Here is a 24,938-nt window from a genome sequence, read left to right on the forward strand (position 1 = left end):
CACAAAAGACTAAGTCTAATTTATTTTAAAGCACTTAAACAATAACTGAAATGACCTAATGAAATTATTCACATGTAAGCATTAATGTCTGCAGGAGGAACCAACAATCCCACTGCTCAGCCTTCAGCCTCACAGGTAGTTTTGAATTGCCATATAGTCTATAATTCACAGACTCAACTATTCAGTCTGCTTAAGAAACAGACTGGAAACAAAACTGGAGTATATTTAACATTAGGATGCTTTCTGATCTTGAGAAAAATAATACATAGCAAATGATAAAACACATTGTACTGAGAAAATAGACTAAATACAAACATTCATGACCACATTCTTGAAAGGATATACATATTAATGGCCAATTTAAACAGCTCTTTTTATGAATGTTACATTGAAATTGGAATGCTTATTCCTGATAAAATTTGTAAAAGACCAAATTCTTGCCTGATCTGGAAAGCAATGAATTCTTATCAACCTCCAATAACAGAATAAATAAATTTTAAGATATTCAAACAAATAAAAAAAAAATTAAACTATGAAACTTTAGCAGCTACCACCCTCAATTTTGTTTTAATATAACAAAGTAACTAATTTACATCCAAATTAAGATTTTAAAAAATATTAATATCAAATTGTTACAGAGTTTATTCAAAGGCCAGCAATATGCTAGAATTTTTAGAGGAAGAGATCTGATTTTTTCTTATTAATAAAGAATGGCTACTTGGAAGGAATTCTGGGCATCAAAATCTAACCAATACTATGTATTGAAAAGCAAATTTAACACTCCTTCCCTATAATTTTAAGATATGGACAGTCCTGAGGCTGAATTCACAATAGACCTATGATACTGCTGGCTGAAAACACTGTTATCGTACCAGTAAGGCAAAACAGATTCTGAAGAGGAGGGTCTCATTGTTCTCGCCAAAAGGATTTCATGCTTGGGTTGCTGCCCCATTTTACTCCCTTACTTGATATTTTTTTCCTCTTGGCAAAAGATCTCCTTGATGAAAGGAGGAGCAAACAAGAAATAAATTCTGATTTCTCTAAATTGTAAGAAAACAAAACCAGAACAAAACCCCATCTGAAATGAGTTACAATACACTGAACTAGTGAGAAACAATTTTACTTCTTAAATAATGCCTTAATTTTCAGTTCTCCACTCCTTGTAAAAGCCCCACAAAATATTCTTTAGCTAGAGGAAGCCATATTGGCAATTCTTCCTATCACTAGATCAAATAAACTTCTGATTTTGCCCATCTCTAAGGTATATATTTATTTTTTCTACATACTCTTTCCAACACAATTGCAAAGATCTCAGGTTTCATCTATCAAACTGAAATATGATAAGTTCTATTTTGAAAGTCCCCTTTTAAATCCAGCTGTGCCAAGCAAAGTGAACACTGATGAAAAGTTTATGTACGTATACATATTAAAAAAAAAAAAGACTGTAAGCTATTTTCACATCATTAAAACGCAAGTGATCAGATTTTTGTTTTGAAAGACCTGTTTGCAAATATTTAAAAGCTGAAAACAGGATAAAGCGAGCAGTCAGTACTTGAATAAAGAGATCCCTGGACAAAATGGGAAAAAAAAATACTTACTTTCAAATCAGCATGTAGAGATTCGTTGTAAGTCACAATCAGCACGTTTTATATACTGGAATACTTATTTAGAAATTGTTTGTATTACTTTTGTGCAGTAACACTGTGATCACATTGCATTATAAAACAAAAAAAAAAACTCCTGTAACTTTCCGATCAGCAAAACAGCACAGACAGCTAGCCACTTTGTAATTCTTTTTTATTGGAAAGAAACTCGAACAGAGCTGGCTACAATGTTTTATCTCAAGCCCTGAAACTTCCGATGCATCGTGCGATTTATTTGTTTCACTCCACACCGGCACCGCCGCCCGCCGCGCTCTCCGTCGCCGATTCATTGGGTTTTGCAGCATTTTGTGATCAAAACTTCCAAGCCGGAGCGGAGCGGGGCTGATCCCGGTGCTCCCACAGGCATTCCGCCGAACCCCGGCAGCCTCGCCGGTAGCGGCGGAGCCGAGCCCGGCCACTCCCAGCCTCGGCAGCGGGACCGGCCGCCAGCACCGAGGCGCCACCGCCTTCCCGACCTGCCCAGGCAGCTGGCGGTGCGCGCCTCGGGAAGGGCGGCTGGACCCGCCGGGAGCGCCGCTCGGGGCCCGGGAGCACCGATCCCTGCGGCGGCGGGGGGCCGCCGGCCGCCTCCGCCCCCCCAGAGCCGGAGACCTGCCCCGTGCGGTTATCCCACGGCTCTCCGGTGCGGGCATCCCGTTCCCGCACGGCGGCCGCGCTCCCCTTTCCCGCACGGCGGCCGCGCGCCGCCGCTCCTTTGTTCGCCGCCCCTCCCGGCGCGGCTGCGGCTGCGGCACGGCGGCCCCGGAATCGGCACCTCTGCGGCGTGGCACCCACTTACCGCCTTACAAAGACCCGGCCCGCCGCCGGGAGGGAGGGAGGCGAGAGGGAGGGAGCGGGCTGGCTCTTCCATCCCATCTCATCCCGCCCCGTCCCATCCCGTGCCGTGCCGGCCCTGCCCTGGCCGGCGGCGCCGCGCCCCCCGCCCGTCTCCCATCCCCGCTCCCGCCTCCGCCACCCCCGCGCCCACCGCCGCTTTCGCGCCACGCGCCCCAGGGGCCGGCGCGGGGGCCAATGGGCGGCCGCGCCGCGGTGGCGGGCGGCGCTGGTAGGCGCAGGGCGCAGCCAATGGGAGGCGGCGCCGCCGCGCCGCTTTACTACGAGCGGCTATGGCCGCCCGCGGGGGCTGCGCGCCCCGGGCACGGCGGGAGGGACGGGCGGGAGGGCGGACAGACGCAGGAGGGGGGGGGGGCGCGGCGAGGCCGGGCCGGGCGGGTCAGCGCGGTTGTCCTGTCCTGTCGTGGCGGGTGCCCGCCCCGCGAGGACCGGCGGCTCCGCGCCCGCGCCGCCCCGGCGGAGGCAGCGGCGGCGGCGCCCCCGCCGTCGTGGCGGCGGCCGCCCCGAGCCCGCGGGAGGCGCCCCCCGAGGCTGCTCGGCCCCCGCTGCCCATCGCGCCTCAGCCACAAACCCACGCGGCAGCCGTCCGTGGGCGGCTGTAACCTGGAAAAAAAAAAAAAAAAAGCCCAAAAAAGACATTTAATGGGAAATATTTGAGCTGCGGCCGGACCGACGTGCTACCCACCCACCGTGCGCCGACCCCGCGGGAGCCGGGGATTTCTAGCCTCGGGAAGGGGCAGGGAGGGAGCCCTGCCCTCCCCTGGCCGTGAAAGAGGAGGTGGAGGGACACGGCGGAGGCTCTCGGAGTCTCACCCGGGGGTGGGGAGAAGCACATGGTTGAGTTTTAATTCTAAACGGCAGAATGTCGTAAAAGCCCTTGCTAATTAAAGATTGGCTGTACTTCCTTGTGTGCAATATTTATGTAAGTATTTTAACAACTTTTTGGCTTCTGTGGGCAATAAACACAAACAACTGAAATACAGAAAAAAATTAATTTTTTTTATAATTCTTTTTCTTACAGAAGTGAATCGAAAAATACATTAGTATGTGGGAATGCTCTGATGTGTGCTCACGCATTTGATTTGTGACTGCCAAAATAAATTACATCTCAAATTGCAAAGCTATATTCTCAATAATGTTAACATTTGGGAGTGCCCCATTGGTCTGAACTGTGTTCATCTGTGCAGGGAAGTGGAGATTTGTCAGGAAGCATGAACAAGTTTTTGTTGTTGATTTGCCTTTTTTGGCATTCAAGATGTGGAATTATTCTTGAAACCACTAACCAACCCACACTTCTTAACAAACAAAGCTATACATTATTTAGATTTACAGAAAATATTTCAGCTTATTAGCAAGAGGTTTTTCAGAGTATCAAAAAAAACCAAAAAAAAAAAAAGAGGGGGGGATTGCTAATAAGTAAGGGTTTTTTCCCCCCCAATCATCTGATTACAAAGCGGTTTATGATGTTATTGGACAAGTAATGCATAGTGTTATCATGAGCATTCAATCTTAATTTCTTTAAAAAAATCTTCCAACAAAACAGATTATCAAACTAGAATATTAAATTAAATATAGGCACCCTGTTTAGCAATATAAGAGGAAATACCACATAACAATATAGACCAACCATGTAGAAATGAGCTCATACAGACTGCCTTATAGATTCAGTACAAATCAAATTTATAAAGAATGCAATTAATCTGCAGAAACAGTGACTAATTCCTTTCACAAGTTTAACTAAGAATTCAGTAGTTCCAAGGGGGCTGTTTTTAACTTGGATAAGCGATTATTTATTTCAGCCAGATTATCCAGACAGGGGTTATGAAACACAAATTCATTTATGAAAAAATTCTACATCCAACATGGAAAAGTCATAAACAGGTTAAATCTCTAGGAAAAAAAAAAAAATCTCTCTATTCCCAAGATAATTATTTGCAAATTTTCTACAAAATGGAAGTTGTGATTAAATTCTGATTAGCGGAACACAAAACACTCGATTTCCTCAATCATAACCTGACAATTAAAAGTTCATTAAAATAACCCTGAGATTAAACAATGGATTGAAATTACAAATATTAGGTTTTTGGTCAGCCAACCGCTTGGATGCACACAACAGAAGGGCCGTATTTCCAACTTACTGCAGCATTCACCCAGCCCCTGACAATTTCACAATGGTCTGGGGCTTCAGCCCTCATGGTGAGCCATGTCTCCTTGCATCATCATACCACCACAAGCAAAATCTTCAGCGACTGACTCACCCCGCGAGCGCTGGGTACCACCACCGCCGCCGAGCTGCGGCGGCCGCAGCACGGGTAACAAAAGCCTGACCCCAGCACGGCTTCCAAGGAGATTTAAATCACCCCTCTTTAATTGTATACTTGTTAGAAGTTTAGGCACAAAACTAGGAAGGGTTCCTCTTTACTACGGATTTCTAGACATACTACAGGACATGTGGAAATCTAGTCACTGCTCACTAATAAAAGTATTTAACCGTTTTCCATGGATATACCTATTAAAACGTACCACAAGAAGCCTACCACGGAATAAATGAAACCTTCGGCTAAAGTGCATTGAATTATTAAACAAAACCTACTAGATCGCTATATTAAACACAGTGCTGGCTTTCATTTCCGTATCCTTTCTTCATCTTCAGGCAACGTTTTGTTTGCACTGGAAAGGCTCCACACCCCCAAACCCCTCCCCCACAAGCCCACCATTGTATCTGTACGAATGTGGAGAATTATGAATGGTTCCTTAGACCGGGCAGGGGGAGGAGGGGAGGAAAAGAGGGGGGTCGCCAAATCCCTTTGTGTGCCGTTACCAGCCGACGGCAACGGTGCCTTCGCGTTTCCCCCCCGCACCGTCCACCATTGCTCAGATGGGCAGGGAGCGCGCCCCCCTCCCCGGGCCGGGCAGCTCCCTCGCCCTAGGACTCTCCTCTTCTTCATCATCCCCCAACTCTCCTCCACCCCTTTGTCTTTTCTTTTTTTTTCTCTCCCCCTCTTTCTCCTCCTTTCCGTAAGGCTCAGTACAAGGGGCACCGCGAGTAATGCGGGATCATTACCATATGGGGCTCCTCCGGGGCTACAGGGACCCCCGCCCCCGTCCCGCAGCCCCCCAGCACGCAGCCGCGGCGGCGCTGCGCGGGAGCGGATCCCGCTCTCTCTCCCCCGCCGCCTCCCCCCACGCTCGCACCCCCTCTTTTTCCTCCCCCTCTTCCTCCTCCCCCCCAACCCATAGTGCCGGGGAGCGGGATCGCCCAGGCACGACCCCGATGAATAATCCCCACCGCCTGGCACGGCGGGGGAGGAGCGGGGCGGGGGGGGCGGGCATTGCGGTGCCTTTTCCCCTCCCTCCCTGGGATCACACCCCGCTCGCACGGGGGGAGGTGCGGCCGCCCAGCCGTTTTTGGGCGGAGGGGGCGCTCGGAGCGGTCTCCCCCGGCGGAAGGGCAGAGGCGGCGCAGACCGGAGCCCACCCAACTCCGGTTTCCCCTTCCCCCGCCCTCCGGCCCTCTCTAAACTTGTCCTGTCCAGCCTCCCCCCACCCCTCTCCCCGTCCTTCACCCCAGCCCTCCTCCGTGAGTGTGTGTGCGCCCTATCCACTCGCTAATTGAAGAGCTGGGATTCCTCACGTGAGAAGTTGATTTGTAGTTTGAACACGTGGCTCATTCAAAAAGCCGGAATATTCAAGTAATTTTTTTCTCTCTCCCTCCGCCCTTCCCTCCCCCCCTCCCCTTCTCTCTCTCTTTTTTTTTTTTTTTTTATACGGAGAGGCGGCGCCTGCATGCACGTAGTGTGACATTTTCATAGTCCGCCTGCTGCTGCCAAAGGGGTTCGGGGGCAAGACAAAAAAAGTAGTTTTTTTTCCCCTCCCCTCCTCCTTTTCCTCTCCTCAGCCCGCCATCCGCGGCCCCGGCGCTGGGTGTTTCCCCCGCGCCCCCCATGCGCCCGGGTAGCACGGCAGGCACTTAGGGCTCCCGTTTGGCTACGCTTTTTTTTTTTTTTTTTTTTTTTTTTTTTTTTTTTTTTTTTTTTTTTTTTACCCCTTGAGAGGGAGAGGGAGGGACACAAGCTGCAGATCTGATTTTTTTTTTTTTTCCTTCCTCTCCCTGTCCTCTCTCTCTCTCTCCCTCTCTCTCTCTCCTTCCTCCATCGCATTTTGTTTTATTTCCCCCTTCCTCCCCACCTCCTCTCGCAAGACGAGGGTTGCAGCCCGCTGTGCGCGCCTCCCCGAGCCGCCAGGAAGATGAACAAGCTCTACATCGGCAACCTCGGCGAGAACGTCAGCCCCCTCGACCTGGAAAGTCTCTTTAAGGACTCCAAGATCCCCTTCTCGGGCCAATTCCTGGTGAAGACGGGGTACGCCTTCGTGGACTGCCCCGACGAGAGCTGGGCCATGAAGGCCATCGAAGCACTTTCAGGTGAGCGGCTCCTTCCACCCCCCCCCCCCCACCCTCTCTCCGCAGCCCCGACGGCTCCCGCCGCCCGCTTTCCTCCGCGGCGGCGGAGCGGCTGCAGCGGCGGGCTAGGACCCGCCGCCGGGCTGGGGGGGATGTTGGGGAGGGTCCCTGCCCCTTCCGCCTCCAGGTGAGGGGCGAACTGTTGTTTTCCGAGCGCGGCCGGAGCCGCCCGGCCTTCCCGCGGAGACTTTGCGCGGGGCTTGCGCTGCGGCGGCCCCCCGGGAGTGGCCGGGGAGTGGGGCCGGGGAGGGGCGGGAGCCTGGGCCCACAGACCCGCGGCGCGGCAGCTCCCATGTTTTTCCAAGCCCCACGGCCAGCCCTGCCCGGCCGGGGGCCCTCGCTGCATCGGGGGGGGGGGGGGGGCGGTGAGTGCAGTGAGGCGGAGGCGGGCTGCGGGCGCGGAGCCCTGCGCGGAGCAGCGGCTGTACACACACGCCCCCCGGGCACAGCTGGACTCCCCCGCGGCCCCTCGGAGGGGCCGCCTCCCTCCAGAGCGGGCTGAGGTTCCCCTCGGTTTGGCGTAGGCCGCGGGCCTGGGGGCGAGCCGCCGAATTGCTCCAAACTTGGGAGGGGGGAGCCCTGCCTGCCCCTCCGCACCGCGCTGCCCGGCTATTTATTTCGGTTTCTCTTCGCTGCTCTCACGCACCCATCACCGCCTCCAGCAGCGCCGGCTCCTGGCCCCGACATCCTGTTTTTGTGTGCTTTAAAAAAAAAAAAAAAAAAATATTTTCGCGTGAAGCGGGTCTGCGGAGATCTGCCGGGAGAGGCTGCCTCGCAGGAGATGGGCTCAGGTCTGCCGGGAGAGGCTGCCTCGGAGGAGATGAGCTCGGGCTGCGCTCCGCGCCTCCTCTCGGCTCCCTTCCCGCCCGCTTCCGAGCTGAAAACCACCCGAAGTTGGCAGCGCGGGGGGCGGCGGAGACCCTGCTCCCCCTCCCCGAGACGGGGCAGAGCCCGGCTCCCACACACGGCGTTTCGCCGGCTGTTTGCAGCGCGGGGCGGGGGAAGGGGCCCCGCCGAGGGCAGCGCGGCTCCCCCCCGGCAGCGGCGCGGCCCCGGGCGCCGGGATGTGTCTCCTTGCCGGGCGCCGCGACCCCGCTCCGGCGCTGCCCGGACTGCCGATGAATGGGCTAACGTGTTGCGCTCCCGTTCCCTGCCTCGCACCCCTGCGAGCCCGCTCCAAGAGACGGGGACGCACAGCCGCGCTCGAATATTTTCCCCTTTCTGTTTATCTCGGCAGGTAAAGTGGAGCTGCATGGGAAACTCATAGAAGTTGAACATTCGGTCCCGAAAAGACAAAGGTAATTTATTTTTATTTCCAACCCCCCTGCCCCTTGCTCTTAGTTACCCAGTGAGAAGCAATTTGAAAAATGCTTAGGTTTGTGTTTCTCTTCCCTGTAGATAAATGGACCGCTTTCTTAAAACCACAGGCGTGCACTCAGTGCTGTCCGAGAGGTTTTCTAGTATCACCCCATGTATTTCTAATGTAGTGTCTTGGCCAGGCAGCAGTGGTACTATTTAATTTATTTAAAAAAAAAATAAAAGCGCCTTTTTGTGGGAGAGGCAGGTTATTATGTTCTGATGACAAATGATTGTGAAGATTGTAAAATTTGAAGTTCTGTGAGAAGAGTTAAAATCTGTGCTAGCAGGAAATGAAATGTGGTGTTGTGAACTGTATAACGGGCAAGCATGTGAGCTCTGCTTCAGCAACAGAAAGCACCTTGTAAATATACTGGTGTATATATTTTTTTGATCCTGCCGTGTTGGAGTCTGCAGCATTTTATAGGCATGTAGTAGAAGTCTCATCTGTATTTGAGAGGATTTTATCATCGCTATTTTGAGCCGGTCTATAGAAGCAGCAGGAGAATGACTCCTTCCCAGTGAGGACAGGATTTATGCATCCTTAATTTCTAAACATACCTCTAATTTTTGTGAAGCAGTAATTTTGTTGGGCCTCGTGTAAAGAAGCAATATTTGGAATAAAGCAGGGTAGTATTTTTATGCTGCCTATAGCAATTCAGCCTGCTTTCACAAATATTTAGATTACAGAAAACCTGCCGTGCACTAGAGAGTAGAAAAAAAAAAAGATCAAACTTTCCACGTGCTTGGTCCTGTACTCCATTATTCAATCTGGGAAATATGTCTGTCTGTGTAACTTTATTAAAAGGGGCTTCTACTATTTCAGAATTATTTTTTAAAACTACAGTGTTTTTAAGATAGTTGGTTGGAAAAAATGATTAAGCTGTCTTGATGGGCATTGTATTTTGAGAATTAGGAGTTTGATCACTAAATAGTGTTAGAGGAGAGCTTCACTTGAGAAAGTATGGAGGATTTTTGCTCTAGTTAAGGGAGGGGGCAAACTCTCTAGACTAATTCATAGCATGTGAATCTTCATGGTTTTATTTATTTGATACTTTTCATTGGAAATTAACGTGCTATATGTGCTCTCTCTCATTTAATATGCAAGGTATATGGTTTGGATTTATAATAGCCTGTATTTCAGATATTTTGTATACAAAATTGTTGTAGATGAAATATATTTTTAGATTTAAGAAGAAAATTCCGTAAGCCATATAAGAATTGATAATTTCCTGTTAGTCTCAAATAAATTTACTGTCATGCTTATTAATCTTAAACTTGCACAAACAGCAATCTATTTATGCTGTTGAAAAGAAATTCATTACACTCATATAAATATAAATTTAAAATCACTGGTTCTGCCCCAATTTTTTTTTGAATCATTTTTTAATGTCTTTACAAGTATTTTCCTCTTCTTTCAGCTGTCAGCTGAAATGGTGTAAAAGTCCATTCTTTGTGTTGGATAGCATGTCCTCCTATTTGTCTGTGAATTAGCAATTATCAGAAACATTTATCTGCCTGTAACTTGTTGAAAATAATTCTGTACTGAACTTAAGCACTTTTGTAGCCATACATTGCCTACATATAGACATATTGAAAAAATTGCAAATGTAACTGTATCAGCATACCCGTGTTGCTTCTCCCAAAGCCCGTATTTGTTGAAACACTGTTTTATTGTGCAGTATCATGTTGGAATGTATTAGATACAGTTCAGATTTAGACTGCTGTTTAACAGAAAATTAAATTGCATTTCTCATAACTGCACTTCCTTCCCCTTTGTTTCCGCTCCCCTTCTCCCAAAATCTAATATAGAAAGCCACTTAAAATTCATTCAGTGGCCTCCATATGTAGAAGTGACTCTCTGGTTCCTTTTGTAGGTATCTAATAGTTTTCGTTTTTTGAGGGGGGTCAAAAAGTTGGAGATTTTTTTTCCTTGTTTTCCTAAACGTTGCTTAACTGGGCGCGTATTTAGAGTTAGTTGCTAGTTACATGTAAAAGGATAGTTTTCAACTGTTGAGTATTGTTGGCGAAACTGGTTAATAAGGTGCTTTCAAAGTAACTTATTTTTACACGAGGGAAAGGTGGAGATGCAGCTGGGGTGGGGGGTGTTGCCCAGCAGGCCCACCCAGTGTGTTTTCATGCTGCAAGGCCAGGGAGTGCTTTCCAGAGAGCCCTGTGCACTCCAGCGTGCGAGATACGGTTAGAGAAGTGACGCCATTTAAAAAAAAAACCTGGATGTGTCAAGTCTGTCTTTCAGCATGAGTGCACGATTAATAGTTTGATCAAATGATTACTTCATAAGAGCAAAAGTTGTTTTGTAGTGCACTGAAATTATTCAATACATTGTATTGACCTCTGCTGCTGTGAGGCTGCTTCATGGAGAGTCCTAACTCCCCTCCTCACAGCCTCCTTAAACATGATAATTAGAAGAGTTTCTGGGTTTTTTTTGTTAGGTTTGGTTTTTTTAATCAGAGCATGTACGTTATTGCTCACAAAGGTAGTTTGTAGCCATCTCTGTAGAAAGATACCTGAGGTGCACAGGAGGAAAGGGTAAGGGTTTGGTAATCCATATCCTTGTCACATAAAGGAAGGTCAAGAGGTGGTGTCAGCTAGGGTTGCCATAAAGTTGAGCTGAATCTAGAAGATGTGGAGTGTGCCTGGCTTGTTATTCAGGGTGAAATTTTTGGGCCCAGTAGTCACTGCATTCCAACCATTGCTGGATCTTCTGATTTGAAGTGGGCACACCCAGGTTTGAAAATTGCCTGCCTACCTGCTGTGGAAGGAAGGAGAGAGCCTGTGTGTGGCTTTCTTCCTCCCTGCCCCCCTGGAAGCATTTAAAAACAGACAAGGGGATATGCTGTGGTTGAAAGAAGGGGCCTGGTCAAGGTTTCCTTGATGGAAGGGTGGGGAATTATTTTGGGGGAGGTGCGAAGTATTAAATAAGCTCGGAGTAGATTCCTGCCTTACTATTGAAATCTCAAGGGAATGCCAAAGGAATGCAGCATTTCTGCATTCAGACCCCTCAGTGTGGAGGAAGGCTATTGCAATATTTAAAGGTTTAGGTCACTTCATGCAAAAGTTAGAGGAGGCATTGTAATGATTTTGACTGCTAGTTGTGTCTGAGAGGGAAGGCAGGGCACTGTTAGTCACGTTCACTACTTAGATGAGTTTTCTCCTTGCAAAGGAGCAGTGCGGGAGGATGTTGGCAGCCCATGGCGTACGTGGAACTTGTGGTGCAAGGCTTTGGGTACTACCTCGCTGCAATCCAAGAGCAGCTGGTATCTCACAAGGCGATGTAGGCTGCAATCTGATTATTCAAATAGCCCTGATGTCACTTGTGCGCAATGAGGGGGGAGGGCAGGCGCTAACTCTGGGCACCTGGAGGCTGCCCCAGGCACACCCTCTGGCTCTGGCTTCCATGTCCAGGTGGGCTTCCCACCCAGACCTGGTCCCCTATGCCTGCTACTGGGGCCTTCAGGTACCTAAAACGCTCACAAACACCTCAGTTGTGGTAATGATGAGGTGTTTTTCCAATTAGAAGGCTAATTATTTTTCTTCCCCACCTCGAGGGCTCTTTGTTGAGAAAATAAATTCACTATGTCTCTTCTGGGGAGCCTGTTTGGGAAGGGAGCAGAAGAACCAGGTAACAAAGGTGTACCCTGTAGGTAATGCTGCTATGGGGAGAGCAACAACTTTGCAGCTGTGCTTCGACTCTGATGCAGAGGTGTCTGAAGGCTGATTTAAGGAAAATAGGTCTCAAATCCCCCTCATGCAGCCATCTCTGTTCCAGGGGTGAGCAGTGGATGGAAATTGGATTGTGTTGGTGATTTTCAGTATAATGAGGGTTTGTATCTTGTGTGCACAAGGCGGTGGGAAATGGTTTGGTGATGCTAAGGTAGATGTGGTGTGTGCAATGGTCACAGTTCATAAAAAAAAAAAATAATTTAGCGGCATTGATTTGTAATGAAACATGCTCAAAGTAAGGATACATGATAGAAAATGTAATTTATTAGCCATATTCGTTCTCTTTTCTGTGCCCAAACTTAGAATATTTTTTGAGAGCGAAGGGCCGAAACTTCACCTAGTGATTTAAGGTTTTTATTCTGTGTTTCCCCATTTATTTTTGCAGATGCGAACAGAAAATTTTTTTGTTTGATCTGTGAAAGCTTACAATTAGAGTGGAAACACTAATTGTGGTGATTCCTATACAGATGAGTTGTTATGGCAAGAACAGATAATTCTTCACTAACCATGTTAACTGTTACATTGTTGGAATTTTAATTTTTATTGCTCCTCGTACTGTTTGATCATTAATAAAAAAAAAAAAATCCCTTCTTGTTGCAGTTCTTAAAAATCAGCTGGAACACATGAAACACAGCTCTAAATGCATATCCTGAAGGGTTAGTCCTGTTCTTGTTTTGCTTCCTTCCTTTTATGGAAGGTACCCTGAGAGCATACTTGTAGTGGACCTTAAATTGTGCATAGATATGGTAAATTTTCAAGGGGTGGAATAAAAAATAACATTTTGGAAGTGTAATTCAAGGGTAGTAAAAATATAATCAGGAAATATTTAAGATTTTTTTTATTTCTCCCTTTTTTTCCCCCCCTTAAAGCATGGGGTAATAACATTTTCCACATTTTTTGAAACCCTGAAGGTGGTATTTTTGTAAAATGGGGCTGTGTTCATTTCAGTTGCTCTTTTAAGTGCAGAGTATAGGACTCTACAGTGCTGGAGTCCTTTTATGGCTTCTGGCTAGCTAGTGGGTGGACTTCAAATACTTAGTTTTGATGAAAAATTCTTAAATGGTCTGAGATTTACCTACCCAGCAGAAAATGTGAAGCTTCCCACAATGGATGTGAGAGAAGGACCCAGAATTAAAATACACCTAATACTTAACTATGGATAGGGCTAGTCCTTCAGGGAACTTCACAAAAAAGATTCTTTGTTCCTTAAACCTGTTCTTCTCCTTAATATCATCTTACAATTTAAGATTTTATCCTCCTGGGATTTTGGTAAAAAACATATGGTGCCATGGACCACGTGTAAAGACATTTTCTCTTCCGGTGATTTCATCCTTACGTGAGCCCAGTGACACAGGCAAAGGGAACTATTGATGTAGAACCTTTTTTCCTGTAATTTAAGACTAAAATGTATTGTTGAAATCTGATTATTCAGAATCAGTAAATAGGTGGAGAACATGTGCAAAATTAAATGCTCTAAGTATGGACAATAACTCTTTGTGTTTTATATATAGATAGGGATGGGTTGAAGAGTTTGAGTAGGTTTAATACACTTACCAATACTGAGGTGCTTTATGTATTTCCAGAGTTATTCAAGACTGTTCTCTTTCAATGCGGGTTCTCTCATTTTGTTTTCATACACAAGGTGTTTATCTCCACATCAGTCCATTCTTCATCTCTAATGATGCAGAATATAGAATTATATTAAGTTATATGCTAATTACTGTTGAAAGCTAAAACAAGACATAACTCCCCCTTATTTTGTCTAAAAATGTGACATAATCAGAAATACTTGTGTATTATTTTGTAGTTTTAGTCTTGGGCTTCCATAATTCTTTTTTTTTTTTCCCCTGCACATGTCAAGTGTATGCACTTATATACCCTTTCATCCTGAATCTTTGCTGTGTGTTATATTTGCTGCCCAAATAAAGAAAATATAATTGAATACGCCAACTTAAAAATCTCCCCAGGTGTTCATGTTTGGGTTATGCTGAGGAGATCAGTAAGCCCAGTCCTCACTGGTGCTACCCAGCCTGTCTGGGCATGTTTATCCACCTGGATACTTCAATGGCAGTTGTTCCTTCTCATCAACTGGAATATGTAATTTGGCTTTGAAAAATTTCTATGTGGTAGCAAGAACTCCTGTGTGTTTTGGCACACTTCAGGTAACTAACAAAAAATTACAATTTTGTATTGCTTCCTGGCTTTTCTTCTTTCCAGACCTGCAATATGTGGGCCACTCATTTAAGGGGTGGACTTGATAATCTTTGTGGGTCCCTTCTAAGTCAGAAGATTCTGTGATTGGTTTGTGAGTGTGTGTTGAAAGATGCATCTATTTAACAGAGAAGGAAATCTTGATGTTTGTAGTGGGATACTTAGCAAATGAAGTGCATTACCCTAATAAATGTTAAAATACTGTATGTGTAATGACAGTAAAAGAGTGGCACCAAAAAAGGTTGTGTATTCAATTTTTTTTTCTGAAAGTACATTGAAATTTCAAAATTAAAAATATTATAATATTCTTATTTGCTGAAGAGTATTATCATGACAGTTGGCATAAGAGAAACCTGTAGTATAAAACTATCTCCTGTGCAATGTAACCTTAGCAGCAATGTGCCTCCTCTATTGCTGCCTCTTCATGGTACAGTGGAATCAGCATCAAGTCAAACTGTCTTATTGCAAATCTGAATGGATGGAAAAGTGACACTAACAGGTAAAATCAAGTATTCTGTACTTTTAAGTTAAAATTTGGATAAGAGCACAGATAAAACAATTATTCAGGGGGATCTGGCTTTTCTTGGGTATGGCACTAAGTACAAAAATGAAACTATCTTGAAATGAAAGGTCTTCTGCTGGGAAGGGAATTACTCCATTTTAATTTTTTTTGCTGTCTTGATTATTTTGTGACTAGCCTCTGCATTACGTCTCACCAATCAGAAGTGTTTCAAAGAGAAATGTGTTTGTATATGTGTGTCCCTTGTGTGTGTGTTTGTGTATATCTATCCACATATGCATTTTAAAAGATTGTAATACCATAAAATAATTTGTGGTTTGAGAAGAGACCAGCTAAAAATATCTGGAGAATTTATAAAAATAGTAAGGTTGGAGGTTTTTTTTGGTTGGTTTTTTTTTTTTTTTTTGCTAGTACCACTACCCTTGAACACAACTGGAGCTGAATGTTCACTTTTGAAAGATTAACTTTCATGCTCAGCTGAACTTTAGGAATGCTGTTTTAAAATATGTAGTCTACACCATGTGTCCAATACATTTTTCCTCTTTGAAAATAGCTGTGCTTCATTGTTTTGGTAAACTGTCTTTTATTTTTACGTGTTAAATGTACAGGTCCTGTAGGTTTTCCTTCAAAAATGGAGCTTGCTTCATCTTAATGGAGCTGTAAATATTATAGTGCAGAAATCAAAACTCCGGATAAAGGGAACTCTAGTCTGTGTGAACAAAAATCTGTTGGAAAATAATAATAAACTTAAGTTATTAGTTGGGTTTGCAGTTAATTATTTTCCTGAAATTTCATGTTAAAGAGCAGTTATAGATGGAGTAAAAAGCTTGTTATGTTTGGGTTTGAAATTATTCGTTATATATCTAACGTGCATGGATCAAGGTGAGACTGATATTCTAGGAATAAACAGGGTGGGAGAGCTAACTATGAGAAAGGGGAGGGGTGGGAGAATCCCCACCTTGAGTGAGTTGTACTGTGCAGTTGGTCCAAGCAGCTTTCATCCTAGGGCCTGATCCTGCAGACTCTCAGCCCCTTGTTCCCTGCCATCAGAGGGAATCCTAAGCGTGCTGTAGGGAGACTCTTGGGAAAACTCTTCGGAAACAGAGTTGGCAAAACTGCTTTAGCTTTGACAAGGAAAACGTATATATAATCTAGCAAAGGCAAAAGACACAAGTTTTATGTTTGCTTTTTTAAATTTTTTTTTTTAACAACGGTAATTTTAAAGCAGTTACAGAACAGATCGTCCAGAAATTTAGTTTTAATGATAGAGTGGATTATTTAGTTTATACACATAGGGGAGATGTTTTGTGTGATGGTGGCTTCCTGGTTATCATGGGAGAACAGTTGAATTTTTCCTCTTACATCTAGAGTAAAAGTTTGAAAACAGTGTCTCTTTAGGACTACACTTGAAAAACATAATCTGTGGGATGTTAGAGGAATTTAGGTAGCAGTTTAATCCATGACAGTAGATTACATTTATAATGTAAACCTTATCTTTTTCCTTATATGAATTAAAATTCTGATACACATGCTTTAAATGATTTTCTGGTGAAAGTTTTGTGGCAAACTTAAGCAGGTAGTGGTTAGAAAAAAAAAAAATAGAATTTTCCTGTCTTGGAATATTGTTGCTAGTTTAGAAATAATTTTTCAGATGACTTTACTAGCTGTACACCAGCTTGCACAGGTTCCCCTTGCCTTTGAGGTGTTGGTCTGTTAGAGATCTGTCCTGCTGTGCCATAAAGAGGACATGGGTCTTTCCTACCAAGGGAACAGGATCCCTGAATGAACCACATTTTTCTTTGTGGAAAACCATTGATCTGATGTGCAGAGGGAGCTATTTACCAGGGTCAAGTGAGAGGGGTTCGATGCTAAGTGTCTCTCAGTGGTATCGATCACAGTGGGTGCTGGTCAACAAGAGTTCTTACACAGTGAGGTTTGTGTTAATAGAAGCTCAGTTATTTAGGAAGTTCTAGGTGGTGGTGGGCAGCAGCATAACTTGGTGTTATGCTAACTAAAAAGCACTAAAAACTGCCGTTGCTAATCAGGAGGCACTACTGTTGACCCAAGAGAAGTGCTGGAGTATGTCAGTACTTGTTTGTTACCTGACTGTATGAACTTTCTACCTCCACAGAAGCTTTTATTGTAGGATACTTCTGAGAAACGTGCAACTTCTTTGTACCCTGAACAAAATAAATGAGAAATGGACAGCTCTTATTTTTTTTTTTAATGCTGTGTGCTCTCATTCAGAGTTTAATTCTGCAGCCCAGTAACAGTGGTGTAAAATTGTTCTTATACTGCTAATACTAGTTAATTTGAAGATGTACTAGAGTGCTTATTCTGCTAAAATATTTTATTTAAAAACAACCCACCCCCAAAAAAATCCCCCACATAAAGTTATAGTAGTCAAAAAGTAGGAGATCCTTTATTTTTTAAGAAATAAGGCGTTTTTTTCCTCATTGATGATCTGAACCTTAATAGCAACTAGTGAAGTCTTGTTCTGTTTGATAACTTGCTCTGGGTTACTGCTTATTATATTTGCTTAGAGTGAGTTATATACATCTATTTAGAAGTTTTCAGTTTTTTCCAATGCGGTTGAGAGAGAAATTTTATAAATAATGTGATTTCTACACCTTCTTCTATCCTGGCTGCTCTCTTAAACAAGAAGTGGCTGTTAACATGTAAATATACCCCAATTCTGCATTTAACATAGAATGGTAAGCATCTCTAAAGTGATGGTGTACACACCCTTTGTACAGCTGGGCTTTATGACAGTTGTTCAGTTAAACTCAAAGCATGAGCAAAATTATGTTTTTAGGTATGTAGAATGTGCTTAAGCTATATATAGTTGAAGCTACCCATTGCTCCTTGAAAGTAATCTTGGGAAAACAGTTGGAAAATTTGTCATTATAATTTCTAGAGCCCATCGAGATTTCAAATTGAGTTCAAAATACCTTTGCATTTGACTAGCTTTGCAAAAATCACAAAATTGCATTCATTTGCCATGGTTGGATTTTGCTGCCTCTGTGGCAAATAATAAGCTTATGTACATTGCTTTTCTTCCTGGCCCTTGGGCTCACATCACCTGATCCACACAGTTCACTTAGTATGACTGTTACTGGTTTTGCCTACGTTAGGTTCAGCATCTTAACGTGAAAATGCTACTTCTGAATGCGTGAAGGACAGTTCAGATCCAGCACCACACGTGTGATTAGGTCAGTCTCCTGCTGTATAGCAGTGCTGTGTTTTGTGCTGCAGGGCTTCAAAAAATGGCTTTTTAAATGAAAGTTGAAGCTATCTTTTTAGCTAGAGAGGGCTGGTGGAAGCCGTGTGTGGTTTTGTATTGCAGAAAGCCTCTCTTTGACATAGTTCTAACTTGTGTCACTGGATGTATCATTCTGGGGGGAAGAAAAGGGAGGTAGAAGGGGAAAAAAAAAAAAAGGCGGAGCACGAAAAAATCTGTCCAAAACTTAGTCATGTTTCACCATGATGAAAGCCTGTGAATTCCAGAGGAAGAAATGGCATTTGAGCAGTGATAATTTTCTGGAGATGGCTTGGTGTGTGCCCTGCCTGGTGAGAATGGGGCTATATGAGGAGGGCTTGTCCTAGTTTGGGGGGGGGCTGAGCAGGTGTCCTGACCTGTTTCTTTTCCTTGTAACATTCAGCTCTGTGAACTTTCCTTGCACTCTGTGGATATCGCGCGTGGTTACAAACTATTAAAGTGTGTCTTTGAGGTTTGGGGGAGGAGAGGGAGGGAGTGATGCTTTGTTTTGAGGCTTTTGGTAGCTCCAGTTCTGGTTGTTACTGGTAGTTGTGTTTCATTGTATGGTCCAGTACTAGGCATGAAGCTGCTTGAAATAAGTTGAAATTTTGGGGAATGATCATGGAGTAGATGAGTGAAAAAGACGTACTTAGTAGTTCTAGCAAAAAATGGATAGTAACCCCTAAAGAAGGATGAATTATATCTGTAGGTGAATCTTACAACATCGTAGGCCCTTAAGCTTTTTTTTTTTTTACTTGCTATTTTAGCTTTCTCCAACTCTCTTTTAAAATGTTCGTAAATCCTCAGTGTTGGTCATATCTGTATACAGATGGAACAGTTGAATTTAAAAGCTTTGAAAGGTGTATTTAAACTATACTTAAGCTGTGCTCTCAGGTAAGAGCAACTTGATCTACTAGTAGGGGTAAGTACCACCTAATTTAAGTACCTCTGTTTATGAATCAGTACTGTATGATTGTAAAAATAAGATAGTAATTACTGCCTTGATGTGATAATAAGCTTGAACATCTGTATACAAACTAAATTTGAAGTAATTATCTGCTAAATAATTTATTAAACTTGGTCAAAATTATCATCTTCATTGATATGAACTTTGTTCCTAATTTGGATTTAAATACACAGCAAAGTGTTATGCCTTTGAAAATTCCAAGTCGCTAAATACAAATAATCTTGACATTAATGATGATTAACTTGTATTGTACTTACGTTTCAACTGGTTAGCTGTAGCATGATATAGGACTTTTCTCTGCGTTGAAACTACCTGATCCAAACTTACAATTTTGCTCAGTTTAATACAAAGTGAACTAAAATAGTGTCAGTGTTAAATGCTACATAAAGAGTGTGGTTACCAGTGCAGAAATGTAAACTCTATTTTTTGTCCTCTGGTCATGGCAGTGTATTCAAATCTACAGTGACCGTGAAAAAGTTAATGATTGCTGTGATCTTCATCCTCAATACATGCTCTATATTCTGCTTTCTGTGAAAAAGAAATTAAAAATAATGGAGTTACTTAAAAGGTGATAGTGTCTATCCTATAATTGCTTTATATGTCACTACTTAAAGTCAGGGTAGATTTTTTAATAGTATTACTAAAGTAGGGGAAATTATTAAATATTAACTGTAAGGGTTGCTAAGGAAAATACTTACACCTCTTATATACAAGCAATTTTTCAGCATAACTTGCCTTTGAAAGAAATTGTAGAATTGAAATATTGCATAATTTTAAGTCAGTGAACAATTGCATTTTAGTTGTTGACTTTTCCAGTTGAACAGAATGAAATGATACTCTAAGGCTTTAATCAAGCCCTGGTATGAAAGCTCAGGCATTGCTTTCATATATTATACTATATAAGCCTGTGTGCACTAATCAAAGCTGCTGTGACAAAAGCACAGAAGATTGTTTTGGTAATTCTTAAAAATAAAGTTTAATGAAAGATATAATTAACAGTATTTCTATTAAGTAAATATAAAAAATTGCAAAAGACTCTTTACACACAAACTGTGATGCTTTAACTATGCCAGTATAAATTATTTGCTGTGCATGTGGATTACAAGTATAGATTTACTTACCCTGGCCAAAATTGTTGCTCTAAAAAAAAAAAAAATACAACTTTGCTTAGTTGTTTTTAAATACTTTGTAAATTTAACTTCTTAAAACAAATCAAAAAGCTAAATTTTTTTCAGTAACCAGTCTTTAGATTAAACCTTAAAGCAGAAAACGTGTGCAGAGTGTGGATACTACTTAGTTTTGCATACCAGCTGAAAGAGGGTGCATTCTATACTTCATTGTATACTTTAAAGGGATAACATTTTTTGAGAGGAGAATGTGCAGGTCTTCTGAATAACAGATAACTTCTAGCTGAAAGTACAGCTCTGAAATGTTCTCTCAACACAGGTTTTTGTGTAATTAAGTACGATTTAATTTTGGGGGGAGAATTCTTCAGAGAAAATATAGTAAAAAGAAGTGAAAATAATGTCTGGAAACCATAAACTGAATTTGTTTCTCTTTGCGAGTAACTTAAGTACAGAAAAAGCATTGTCGCTTTTTAAAAATTTCTGCATCTAGTGATGGTCAGCATAAAAATGACAGAGCCAAACAGCAGAGTGTTCACATTCGGTGCCTTGGATTTTGATAGGGCAAGAGAAAGGAAGGGAAATTATTTGGTGGTGACAGTACAAACCCCACATGTTCTAGCGCTGCTCTGGTGAAGGTGTTATATCTCATCTGATTTAGGTCACTTAATCAGTTTAAGGCCACGTGGAATTGCCATTAGTAAGGGCCAGCACTTGAGTGCTCTTTCTTCTTGTTGGTATTCAATTAGTTCAACGAAGTGTACTAGTGAAATAATTACTAGAGCATCAAAGTGAAAATTGGTATCTGTGCAGTCTTAGCTCTAGTATGCATCAATTTATACTTTGAAAGTTTCTGTTCTGTTTTAAACTTGTGTAAGGTTTATTGTACCGAAGCTATTGAGATGGAAGAAATTATTTATTTTAAAGCAAAGATAATAGGAAATGTACAATGGACTTAATATCTCTGCTGTAAAACTGGCGAAGTATTCTACTTTATACCTGTTAGTGTGGTCTAGAAGACTTGAAAGAAATTATTTGTCTTTCTGGTATTTTTAAAATTTTTCTTGATTTGTCTTGAGATTGAAAGGTATAAAATATTTTTTAATTAAAAAACAATTGTCATGTGAGCAAGTTAACTGCAGGTCTTTGTTAGGCTTCCCTGGAACATCAGATGAGGAGCATAGTATATCTTTCAAATGTTCAATTGTCATGTCAGTATAAGATGTCCTCTTGCAAAATTGAGTAATATACATATTTATGAAAAACAGTAAAAAAAATGGAAGTTTCAGTCAGGATGGATGCAGAGTGAAAGCCATGCATGCACGTGCACACGCACACTCTACATTCTTTGAGTGGCTCTACACACTGGAAAGAACCTGGAAACTGTGGCTGTACATTTGAAAGTGTTGATTTACTCTGTGCTCGTGTTAATTGTGCTTTTAGTTTATCTAGCTCTTTTAAGCACCAGGATTATTCATGTTTTTAGATATTGTTATATAGACAATTGCCTAAATGAAGTAGGTTACCCCGTTAATGTTTTTTTATATCATCGAAGAGTCTTGCAAATGTTAAGAGAACCTGTCTGGTAGCTAAAGTGTACATATACACTTAAAATCAGACTAGCGAAGATTTTTCATTTATTCTACTTACAGCATGTAAGCTTTTTGAAATTAGATGGTGTTTTCAGCAGCACGAGTGTTTTATTGTTTTCATTTCCCAAACCTCATGGGAATCTTCATTTACTGAGATAATTTTAGGAACTGGACGTCAATTTGTGCAGTTTTTGTAAAGTAGCCTGAGAGAGGCAGCAAACAGTCTTGTCTTTTTAAAAGTCTGTGTGTGGGGTGAAACAGTGAGGCAGTGGAGAAGTGGGATGAGTCCCTGAACTACCCTAATGCCATGCTCAGTTTAAATTCTGAAGTAGCTTGTTCCCAACCTGAATGTTTTAAATTGGATATTTAATGGCAAAAAAAAAAAAAGTAGCAAAGGGAGGTTCCCTGCTTGCTGAGACTGTGTAACAGAGGTCTTGCAACTACACACTGTAAAGGAAGAACAGCTCTTGCTATTTTGCTTTCCCTCTAGCCCCCCAAACCAGAACTGAATTTGTTTAATCTGGAGCATACAGTGAACTCAAATTGAGTATGAACAACCTTAGCTTCACTTGAGCATGACCTGAAAGAGACCAAAATAGGTTTGACTCCCTGTCTGTTGCTGTGGTGTAAGGAGTCTGGAAAGCATTTCCGATGTTCTCTGCAAACACAAGGCTCGTGGTTGAGCAGTTGGTCTCAGCAGCATGGTGGCTACTGAGTTTGTCTACGAGTGCTGCTAATTTTATTTAGATATTTCAGTCTGAGAAGGGTGAATCACTGAGTTATTGTTAGATGAGATCTAATTTAGTGCCATACCTCCCATACCAAAAAAAGTTGCCAAAATTTTACATAGTACATGATATCTGTGTCACTTATTTCCATCGGGTTTCTAGCTGGTTTGTAAACTTCTGTGGAGTAAGAGATGGTAGTAGAGAAGATACACTGTGAGGGTGTATCCAGCAGCTGCTTAGAACAAAGTACCTTGTTGGCTTTTTAATTATTGTGGTCTTGGTATCCTCTTTTACTTCAGAAATGGTAGTGAAGTATCCTAATCCACACCATTTCTTTCTCCTCCTTGGACTCTTTAAAAGAAGCTGAATTCCCTGGAAATTAAAAAAAAAAAAAAAAAAGGAGAGAGAACAGAAAAGGATTTATTTTTTTTCTTTAATGTGCTACTCCCCAGCCCTTAGGTTGGTCATGTATTGGAGGGGCACATTGTATGCAAGTTTCAGTCTGGAGCTGCTTCTTACAGCTGATGTAAAGTTTCACAGTTAATCCATAACGGGAATATTGCTTCAAGCAGCAACCCCTGTGGACACTAGGAAAACAGGTAATGGGAGAGAAGAAGCCTTTAGCTCTTTTGGTGGCTGAAGGAAAGGAGGGGTGAGGAGGAGAAATAAAAGATGAGTGTGCCCCATCATTAAAGGATTAGTAGTTCATACTGATTAGGATATTAAGTAGACTTTTTTTTTCTCCATGCTTAGAAGTACTTTTGCTTTTAAAAGTGTTATTTTCAGTCTTTCATACACCTCTTGAGTGTTTTCACTGTTATCCACATCCCAGTTAATTGCAAGTTAGTGGTAGGGTGAGAGAATAAATGGCAAGTGACCATAGCTTGAAAAAATTTGGTCAACAAAATCAACTCTGTAGTACAGTTGTTTAAGGAAGAGACCCCTGCTCAGAGGAGGAGGGAAAGAGAAAATGTAGCATTTAGAAAAAACATACATATACCCCCCACCCCACATCAAACAGAGGGAAAGGAATCAAAACCCAACTGAAAATAATTCAGTTTCTCCAAAGAGCTTTGGCATAGGGGAAGAGGCTTTAAATGCCACAAGGCACAAAGATAGGCCCATTTTTCTAAAGGACACTAGAACTTCCCATTAAATTTAAAGTAATGCTTAATTCTTTAATTTAAAAAAAACTTAACAGCCTTCTCTCATTAACAACACCTGGAAAATGAAAGGTTTTTTAAAACAAGGAGTTCAACATTAATATGGTAATGGCAGAATCTTTAGAATTTTCTTCTTAAAATACCTTTATGGTCCACTCAAGGGAATTTACAAATAATGAATATAAGCTTTTAGTCTAATTAGTCACATGAAGAGAACTAAAATTCTAAAGCAAATGGTAACAGGTGAAAACCTACTATCCAACTAATCCACATAAACATGAGAACTTGGATGTGTCAGTGTGAGTCTTCTGGTTGTGCTTCTTGAGCTATCAGTCTGTCCACAAATGCTCAGTCTCTTTCAGGGTATTCAAGTTAATCCTGCAAGGAGAGTGCAGCTCAGTGCCCAGTCATTTGGCTGGTGGCTTTAGGGAGCAGAGCTGTGTGGTTGTACTGGTCCCATGGACAGCTGTTTGATTTTTCATCCTGGTGAAAAATAGTAAATAAACTTGATGTTTCACAGGCACTGGTAGGAAATTTGATCATCAGCACAGAGGGATCTGTGAGGTAATCCAAGAGTAGTATTTTCATCCTGAATGCTGAGATAATGCACCTCTCCAAAGCGGCTACTTTGGTGGGTTTGTATGCGCAAGATGAAAGGGAAACAGTGTAGTTAGGAGCCAACTGTTACGTCTTGCATGAGCTTTGAGAAAAAAATTATCTTTGTCTAAATTTTACGGAAAATCCTTACTCTGAGTGGTAGTACAGAATGCTTTTAAATCTGGGTCTAGGATTTCTCAACACAAAGAGAAGTATTGCTGCAGTTTGCCTGTGGCTTAGCCAGGCTTTGTCTACTTGAATTGCTGAATTGGGTCTGAAATTGGAGCAATAGCATTTCCTCTTCAAGTATTCTGCTGTCCAGATCAATGTGTAGAAATAAAAAGTGGTGATGTTTCTTAGCAAATCAGTATTTGAAGCCATTCTCCTTTCTTCTGTAAGGTAAGTTCATCAAGACGAACTATCTGTTTCGCAAGCTAATGGCTTGATTTGGTAAAATATAGTCACTGTCATCAGTGTGCCTTGTAATATACTAGAAATTAATTACCTTTTAATAGGAGTGATATAAACACTTCTGTTTTTCACTTAACTGAAACTGAGTTGGTTTTTAAAAGAAATTCAGAATACCTTCTTTTTACGTAAAAAGCGTGACCCTTTGGTTTTCTATTTATCAGAACTATTTGTTAGGAAAAAGCAAATTGAGATATATAATTGCATATAAAATTTTATATATAAAAAGATAGCTTAGAATGAGCATTC

At 42.4% G+C, this 24,938-nt stretch overlaps 1 protein-coding gene across 2 annotated transcripts in view; it reads left to right on the plus strand.

The window, feature by feature from the left end:
• The first annotated feature begins 5,870 nt into the window (after window positions 1-5,870).
• IGF2BP3 (insulin like growth factor 2 mRNA binding protein 3) overlaps window positions 5,871-24,938 on the plus strand; it is a 114,582-nt gene continuing 95,514 nt past the window's right edge. The window contains exons 1-3 of one of the 2 annotated variants that reach the window (XM_032697617.1): window positions 5,871-6,190; window positions 6,700-6,921; window positions 8,198-8,258. In XM_032697617.1, coding sequence (XP_032553508.1) covers window positions 6,747-6,921; window positions 8,198-8,258 — 236 coding nt within the window. In that variant the 5' untranslated portion in view covers window positions 5,871-6,190; window positions 6,700-6,746. Of the gene's footprint in view, window positions 6,191-6,622; window positions 6,922-8,197; window positions 8,259-24,938 lie in introns of those variants that run through there. The other variant, XM_032697626.1, reaches the window with a different exon arrangement.

Source organism: Chiroxiphia lanceolata, chromosome 1 (assembly GCF_009829145.1).
Source record: "Chiroxiphia lanceolata isolate bChiLan1 chromosome 1, bChiLan1.pri, whole genome shotgun sequence".
In the NCBI taxonomy this organism is placed as follows: Eukaryota; Metazoa; Chordata; class Aves; order Passeriformes; family Pipridae; genus Chiroxiphia; species Chiroxiphia lanceolata.